Source organism: Hordeum vulgare, chromosome 7H (assembly GCF_904849725.1).
Source record: "Hordeum vulgare subsp. vulgare chromosome 7H, MorexV3_pseudomolecules_assembly, whole genome shotgun sequence".
In the NCBI taxonomy this organism is placed as follows: domain Eukaryota; kingdom Viridiplantae; phylum Streptophyta; class Magnoliopsida; order Poales; family Poaceae; genus Hordeum; species Hordeum vulgare.
Window position 1 is genome coordinate 461769358 of NC_058524.1, and position 8985 is coordinate 461778342.

The window sequence follows — 8985 nt, forward strand, 5'->3', positions numbered from 1 at the left end:
TTGAAAACTTAACCTATTTGTAATCAACCACCAAAAAAGGGGAGATTGTAAGTGCATCTAGTGCCCCTTAGTGATTTTGGTGGTTTGAAGACTTATAGGTTAAGAGATTGATATGTTTGTGAGTATACACATGCTCTATAAGTCGCTGAGGAGTTTGAGTTATTCAATGAATATCGACCCCTAAAATGAATGTCTTCGGGTGAAGACTTTGATCGCGAAGAAATTGATATTCCTCATGAAGATATTGAAGATGAGGAATTCGATGTGTCCCGGAGGAAATACACTGAAGACTTTGAAGCTTGAAGATTTACTCTTTCTGTTTCTTTTTCTTTATACTTGAGTCATAGGAACACCGTACTGTTAAAGGGGGTCGAGGTAAAATTATGGAACAAATTTCCTCATGATGCTCAACCCAAACCTACATTTACCAAATCCTCAAACTAAGGAACATGAGAGACATGAGGACTTACACAGTTGAAAGTTCCGACCGTTGCCGCAGCATGCGCCACCTGTCCCAGATCTTATCCACCCAACGGTCATATTATTAAAGGGCACTTATGTCAAATCATGTCGGGATGCTCCCATGCTATAAATAGCCGCCCCCACAACCACTAGCTGGTTGGCTGTTCCAAGAAAAACTGACACTAGTCATATAAAGCAACCCGAATTCCTCAGAACCTTTGAGTGAAAATTATCAAGTGAGGAAATACCCCAAACACCTAAACCCAAACCAAAACCCAAGTGATTGAGCATCACTTAAGAAGTTATTCCTGTGTGGAACCGACGCTTGTTACCTTTGAGGACTGTGCATCCTCTAGACGACTAGGCGTCATGGTCTAGAGCATCCAACAATCAATTGTGGATCGCCGGGTGATCGAGTTTGTGAGGGTTTGGAAGTCTGCCGTGAAGACTTACCACGAGTGTTGGGCGAGGACTGTGTGTCCTTAGCTCAATGAGAATACGGTAGGGACCGCGTGTCCCGGGACTGTGTGTCCTTTGGTTTCAATACCAAACCTCTCCAAACCAGACGTACAACTGTCGGAGCAGTTGGAACTGGGTCATCAACAATTGTCTTCATCAAGCTACCAGTTCTATTTCCTCAACACTCTCATTTCATCAATCGCATGTTGAAGACTTTCATCTGTACCGTTTGAAGATTTTGACTAAAGACTTTCTCTGAATTCCTCACCTCAAATTCTTTACCTGAGTTATTCTTCACCTGCTTATCCTGTACTTGTGACCTGTGCGAACCGATTCTCTGAAATCACTCTGAGTACTTTGATGTAGACGTTTTTGCACTTCTGTCTTAGTACTTTTTCCGTTGCACTCACTTCATGACTAAGGACTTTCCTCACTAGGAATTTCCTCAGTGATGAAATTGTAAAAAATCGCCTATTCACCCCCTCTAGTCGATATAACGCACTTTCACAAGTTCGCCATAGCTGCAACTTCGTGTTCTTCGTTTGTGTTCCACGACCACACAAAGGCGTTTGAGAACCCCACTTTCATCAATAAAGATTTCCTCTCATATTCGCAATATGAAGATTGCAATCTTAAGTTCTTGCTTGTTCTTCATTTGCATGCAGGAAATAGACCCTCGAGGTCAGGTTGATCTTGCTCCGGCGTGGTCAATAACCTCTCGAAGTTGGTTTAGCGATTGCTAAGGCGCGACGTCCTCACACGTTCTTAGTCGGATCATTAAAGTCTACTCCACCAAAACAATAACCACCATCTCATCGAAATACAAGGACAACTTTGCCTCTATCACAAACCCTATCACCATGCCCGATCCAAACTTGCTCGTCCACCTGAGATCCGTGCTCTCTTGCCCGCTACCACTTCACATACCGTCACAATCGCCACGAGAACAAAGCTCGTGGCCCGCCATTGCGAGACGCCACCGAGCGCCCCGATGAGGATGCCGCCTCAATTCTTTCGGCCCTACTCGTCACGAGCAGTGCTAAAAGGAGGACCGGATGAGACCTGGATGTAAGTCGGAAGCGAAGGCGGAGGCCGTTGCGAAGTCTCTCTCTCTACTACATATTTCAAAAAAAGGGGAAACGATACTTATAATAAAAAATAAAACAGAACACCATGAAAAAATTAAAAAGAAAAAGGAAAAGGAAAAGAAAAACCGTGAAGGCAAGAAGAAAACAGGGAAACCTTTTTTTAGACCAAAAAAAAAAAGATAAAAGTGGCAAAATCGGAAGAGAAACCCGCAGCGAATGGCCACGCAAAAGCAGAAAATGGGCCTGGCCCGGTAGCCGCGGCGTAGCGTCCTTAACTGGGCGCTCCTCCCAGCCCGCCGTGGCATCTCCCTCTTCTCTCCTCCTGATTCCTAAACCTTCCGCCGCCGCCGCCTCCTTACGCTTGGCTGCGCCGCTGTAGCCACCACCGACGCCATGGGCGGAACGAAGCCCAACCCGAAGGCGAGAACCAATACCCTGGCCCCCAGGGCATCACGCGGCACCGGGAGGGGCCGCGGCCGCGGCCGCGGCAGGGGCAGGGGCGGGGCGGGGAGGCCCGGGGAGAAGCGCAGCCACGGGCCTCATCTCCCCAACAAGCTGCGCCGGGAGCTCGAGTCGCTGGGACCTGCCCGCGACCGGGACTCCGACGACGAGGATGATGTGGTGGGCGAGGACGTGTACGAGTACGAGGAGGGGGTGCCCGAGGAGGAGGCGCGCAAGAACGACCGGTACGACGCCGTCGCCAAGTACGAGTACGACTTCGACAGCGACGGCTCCAATGCGGTATGTGCCAATTCTCCCTTGTGCTTGTGATTTTAGCTTCTGGTTTAGCGGTAAAGATGCAACTTTGCGGGTCTTCGACTCTTCGTGTGCATTGGAGAAGAAAAGGGCGAGGTGTTTGCTACTAGTAAAGATATCATCTTGATTTGTCTCGAGGTGGTGTTGAATTACATGCTACTCTATTTGGAAGCAAAGCTATACTAAACATTTGTGCTTATATTTTAGGACGAGGATGTGCCTTCGGATGAAGGCGAGGATATGGAAGAAGACGATGATGGAGATGTCGATGAGGAGAAGCAGATAAGAATACTCCAGGAAACGACAGGAATGCCTAGAGAAGCCTTTGATGGTAATACATTTGGGGCATATTAGTTAGATAGCTTAATAGGAGATTGATATACCTAACATGGAACAAAATTCGATCACTTAGTGCTGAATTTCTGTTTGTTTTGTGACAGTTGCTAGCCCCTACACATTATTGTTGGGTTTTTAAGAAAAAATGTTGAACTAAAAAATGTCGTTCATGAAAGTTTGGTCTTTGTCACAACATTCTAAAGATCATGATAAAGATTTAACCAATTTGTGTTACTCTTAATTAGGCGCTAGGAAGAAGAAGGAGAAGAAACAGGCACAAGAGCTGCTTTTGCAGCCTGGAGATGGAGATGGTCCGGTAACAATTCATGATCTCTTGGATAATATCCAGGATAAGCCTGGGTATAGCAAGATACGTAAGATGGTCCAGCAGCAGGAGAAAAAGCCAATGGCCGTGCAGCCCCCACTTCCAAAAGGGCAGAGGGACAAGATGGACCGTAGTGTGGCATACGTCCTATCCAAGAAGGAAATCGGCAAGTGGGAGCGGATAGTGAAGGACAACCGGGAAGCTGCCACGCTTCGCTTTGAAAATGATTTGAACTTAGGTGTCGATACTGTTGGGGCTATTGCTAGCAAATTCGAACCAAGGTCATCGTTTGAGAAGCAGATGGCTGGGGTGTTCAACAACACAGAAATTAGGGAAGCACACAAGAACGATGGTGCTAAAATCTTGGAACTTAACAAGGTATGTTGCTTTATCTCACTTCATTAGATCAGTTAGGTACTTTATGAGTGTTAATGCTTATTGTTTTGCTGACTGGGCATATTTAGTGATAATATATAATTTTCAAGCTTCAGAGCTCAGAGGTTCCTATGCTAAATAGGATCATGAATTTGTGTAGATGGAAGTGGAGGATGTGAGAGAGCGTCAAAATCGTCTTGCTAAAATGCGCAGCCTTCTGTTTCGTCATGAAATGAAAGCAAAGCGTGTGAAGAAGATTAAGTCCAGGACTTACCACCGGTTAATGAAGAAGGACAAACTGAAGGCAGCAGACTTGGAGGCAGATCCTGAAGCTGCCAAAGATTCTGCTAACAAGCTAGAATTTAAGCGTGCAGAGGTAATTCATAGTTTATTTTGACAATTCCCTTGTATATCTGTCTGTTAACTTTGCTAATCTATCTATCAGGAAAGGATGACACTGAAGCACAAGAATAATTCGAAATGGGCAAAGCGAATCTTGAAGCGTGGCTTGTCTGTTCAAGACGATGGCACTCGAGATGCTATTACAGCACAACTCCAACACCATGCTCTTCTTACTAGAAAAATGAATTCCATAAAAGATGGTTCTAGTAGTAGTGATGAAAGTTCTGATGACAGCGGCGATGATGATGAAGATGAAAGCAAATTAGAAGCAAAGCTTCTGAACAGAGGGAAAGAAAAGATTCTTAAAGTGATTGAAGAAGATAACGAGATTCCGAATTCTGGAGTTTTTTCATTGCCTTTCATGGTGCGCTTTCAGTTTTACATTGTGTTCCTGTTTGTGCATATGTTTACTAAATGTAATTTTGCTTGTGTTGCTGCTGTTGTATCACAACTATCATCATAAATATTTTATTATCTACAGGAGCGTGCTATGAAAAAGCGTGCAGATGCAACTTATGAGGAAACACGTCTAGATTATGAAGAATTGGAGGAATCCTTAAGGAAATTGGAGGATGACAACACCGAGGAGAATGTAGATTCAATGAAGGTGACAGGTAAAAGAACTTTTGGGCCTGTGAAAAGGGCACATGAAGAGGCAAACAAGAGGCCGAAATTAGGTGATGTTGACAAGAACAGTGACAGTGAGTATGACTCTGACTCTGGTCAACATTACGACAGCAGTGAAGTAAATAAGAAGGCAGAATATGCAAATAACAAGGCAGATAATGTCCAACTTGGGACTGCATTGCTCGACGATGAACAACAGAATGATCTATTCGTTGTATGACATTCTAACCTTTACACTTTTGCTGTATCATATGATTATTATTGTAGAAATCTTATGTATAATGCCATGTAGGGCTTTGATGGTATTAGAAAAAGCTCAGGCCCAAAGACAAAGATTGAAGTTGGAATGTTAGCGGATAATTCATGGAAGAAGGTACCTGTACTAGCACCCTGTGTTGAAAGCTCTTTGATTCCTTCCCATATTTCTCTTCCATATCTGTAACTTTTGTTATTGACCAGGTCAAAAATAGCAAAAAAAATGGTGGTAACAATATAAAAGAGAGTGGTAATAAATCCAAAGTGCAGATCCCTTCTGTGGATTCAAATCCTAAGGTTCGCCTTCGGCACCGACGTTGGTTCCTACTTCCTAATCAAGTTGATTACTGTTACTCATTGATTTTTTTTTTTTCGGGTAGCAGCCTCACAATTCTGATTCAGATTCTGAGGAAGAGATGGTTGATGGTTTCTTGACTGTCTCTGATGGAAAGGAAACTTATGAGCTTCCGTCGCAAGCTGATCTTATACGTCAAGCCTTTGCTGGTGATGATGTTGAAGCTGAGTTTGAGAATGAGAAAGTGGAAGCTTTAAATGAAGAGAATCCTGAACCTGAAGAACCTGCACTTGTTCCTGGTTGGGGGCAGTGGACTCACGTACAACAGAAAAGAGGACTTCCTTCATGGATGGTGAAAGAACATGAAGACGCCAAAAGGAAGAGGGAAGAAACCTTAAAGAGTAGGAAGGATGCAAAGCTAAAACACGTTATTATTTCTGAACATGTTGACAAGAAGGTAAAATATGTGCCTTGTTATATACTATCATATTTGTGTGTGGAATGTTACTTGACCGTGAACTGTTGCCATTATAAGCAATAATTTGGAGTACTCTGCTGTTTTCAGGCTGAAAAACTCTTAGCAACGAATCTTCCTTTCCCGTACACATCAAACGATGTGTATGAAAATAGCATGCGTATGCCTCTTGGACCTGATTTCAACCCAGCAATATCACTCTCTGCCCTTAACCGACCTGCGGTGAGTACCTCTAATCTAACTAATCCATGAAGCTGTTACACATTTAAGATTATTAATGGTTGTGTGGAGTGATCCAAAGCTGCATTTTGGAAGTTACAGCTATTCATCCTACTGCAAGTACAGTGAAAGTTTATTTCTTGTGCATATGCAACCAAGGTGTTTGTTTATAATGCTCGTTTAGAATTTTCATTTTATTTATTATATTTAACATTCTGGATAGGGAATGTTAAGTGCACATATTTGATGATTAATCTGTCTTGACGATATGACTTCTTTTCTGTGAATAGTAAACCATATTTGATGATAATATTTTCTTGATTATAATACTTCTCTTACCAGAATAGTAAAACACTATGGCATAGAAATACTTGTACAGGGTCTTCAGTCCCCAGGCCCAAATTTTGTACTTACCTATGTATCACTATAATGTCGACAACCCACTAGACACACACAGACTGAGAACGCACCAATTATAAGAAATGGCCATTCATACCCCTACTAAATGACATACTATCTGCATACAGTTGTCCTCTCCTCAAGCATTTATTGCGGGTATAGATCTGTCATGAACTAGGGTTTGTAAGGTTAAATACCACCGGAAGGATGGCTGGGCAGTATGGCCGATCAATGAGAGGGGTTGGCTTGTGGATTTGAGGACGAAGTAGAAAGGAGATATTGAACTATTTTCTTGCTTGATGAAAATAGATACACGATGACTCTTTATGTAGAGCTGGCCTCCTGGCCCTAAGGGGTATATATAGGCGGGACAGAAATGAACTATATAGATCTCATCTCTAAGTGGTATTTTATCTCAAATTGTCTTTAGCTCAAGCTAAGGGGTATCTTATTTCTAATTGATTACCTTCTAATTTGAAATAAACTATTTTAAGTTAGCTATCAGATAACAAATGAATCTAAGGCAGGTTGGGCCTAGCATAGTGGCATGTGGGCTATTGCCGCAAAAGTGGAAACTTTACAAATAGCTATACCCTTGATTCCCTTGATACACTTATCTTGAAGTGATAATGACCAATACATCAAGTTTTTGTTAACCCCTCTTGCGGTAGCAGTTGATTAAGACACGCCTCTATGGTTCTAATTGCTGTCTGATGTCCTTACCTTTCAGATTGTGAAGAAACCTGGTGTTATTATTAAGCCTATACAGTATGGGGAGATTGATCCGCATGAGAAGCCTGATGAACTCAAGCGGGTCATTCAGAGAGTAAAACTGAACCCAAGCATAAAGAAGAACTCTGCGAAACAAGCGAAGAGGACAGCTTCACATCGGAAGAATTGATGAGACAGTAGTCAATAAATACCCAGTTAATGTGGTGAGAGATTCGCGAAACAGAATGCGGACCTGGGTTTTCTTGCCATGGCTAATTTCAAACAGTTGAGAAGTATACAAAGTTTCTTCTCATGGAGTCAAACGACAGCTCTGGTTTTGCTATTGGAAGCGGGGTTTTGGGGTGCCATTGTTCACACATTTTGCAGCTACTTCCTGCACCAGGGCCGGAATATGTTTGTACATGGGAAGTCGCAAGGTAGTATAGTGTTTTTGTCTATGTAGTATCCATGTAGCTTAAAATTCAAGAACACCGTTTTCTCCTAGATTCAACAGGTCTTCCATAGTATGTATTTTGAAATTTTAAAGTTTGAATACCAATATTTTCTACCTTTAATTTATCAATTCTCAGCCATTCATATATCTATACCAATATTATAAGAACTAATATAAAAAGACCCAAAGGGGCAGTTCTAATGGTTTGATCCAACGATGTAGATTGCTCCAATGGTGAGTCAACATGTTTACTGTGCAATTAATGCATACCAAATAATTAGTATATGTCCTAATCACATAATTAAAATGTAATTAATATCTTGCATATGAACATGCCATTAATTTCCTACCTATTCCTCCCTCCGGTCTGGTGCATAGGGCTTGGGCTCGCTAGGAGTCACAGCATGACCAAGATGGGTGATTATTGGCTAGTAGTGATTACTTGTCTGTTTCCTTCCCACTAATCAACATACAGATAGGGTCCCGATTACTTGTCTGGTTCTGGTTCCTTTCCTCTAATCAAAAATACAGATAAGGTCCCGTTTGATTAATTAATAGAGCTGTTTTCCCACGATGAGCTGTTTTCTCACGATATGGCATAGAGCTGGGCGTTCGGTTTATATGGTTAATACGGGTTAGTTTATATAATTTATGTTTTGAAGGAATAGAAACCGAAACAATCATTTAAAATTTAGAAACCAAACGATATTAACCATAATATATCGGTTCGGTTTGTTTGATTAACCGAAAAACCATAATTCATGCACTTGTTAGTATAAGTGAAATGACTCCAGAGCACTAATTTGGATTGTATAGTATGTAAAAAGATAATCACAAGTTCTAGCAACCTTAATATCATTCTATGGTTTATTCGGTCAAGCAAAACTAGTAACCATAATTAAGTAGAAACATCACATGGAAGGTGAAATGTATTATGTGCGGAGAAATGTGTGATACCTCCACACTATTGCACTTTCGGAAACAAGGTATTACATGGAGTATCCCACATATCGGGTTGTTCGATCTATTCGGTTTCTGGGCACCAAAAACCGAATAAAAACAAAACACCGAACAACCTTAAAAGTTTCTACCGAACCAAAAATCAAATCATCAAATAAACCGACAAATTGGTTAATACGGTTCGGTTTGGTTTGGTTTTTCGGTTTTCGGTTTTATAGTGCCCACACCTAGATATGCATGCATGCAATCCTATTCTCACGGTGCATTCAATCCAGCCCCCGCATGCAGACCAATGAAATTCCCACCCACACGAATGTTAACCGTTTCCACCAATGGAGAAAAGGAGGAAGAGACCGGTGGATAGTAATTAGAGGGAGGAGTTATTAC

At 42.0% G+C, this 8985-nt stretch overlaps 1 protein-coding gene across 1 annotated transcript; it reads left to right on the top strand.

Annotated features, from left to right (window-relative positions):
• The first annotated feature begins 2276 nt into the window (after positions 1-2276).
• Positions 2277-7759, top strand: LOC123413484 (uncharacterized protein C57A7.06). The gene is made up of 11 exons (XM_045106426.1): positions 2277-2750; positions 2973-3096; positions 3347-3804; positions 3962-4177; positions 4247-4567; positions 4685-5044; positions 5123-5203; positions 5290-5382; positions 5469-5837; positions 5946-6077; positions 7204-7759. Exons 1-11 carry the CDS (start codon positions 2403-2405, stop codon positions 7372-7374), a joined length of 2673 nt encoding a protein of 890 aa, XP_044962361.1. The 5' UTR covers positions 2277-2402; the 3' UTR covers positions 7375-7759.
• The last annotated feature ends 1226 nt before the right edge of the window (positions 7760-8985 follow it).

What these genes read in the sequence shown, in the direction of transcription:
- LOC123413484 (XM_045106426.1), top strand. Translation starts at nt 2,403, where the DNA reads ATGGGCGGAACGAAGCCCAACCCGAAGGCGAGAACCAATACCCTGGCC. An exon ending in TAGAATTTAAGCGTGCAGAG is followed by an intron (nt 4,178 to 4,246) that starts GTAATTCATAGT and finishes TCTATCTATCAG; the next exon opens with GAAAGGATGACACTGAAGCA. An exon ending in CTGAACATGTTGACAAGAAG is followed by an intron (nt 5,838 to 5,945) that starts GTAAAATATGTG and finishes TGCTGTTTTCAG; the next exon opens with GCTGAAAAACTCTTAGCAAC.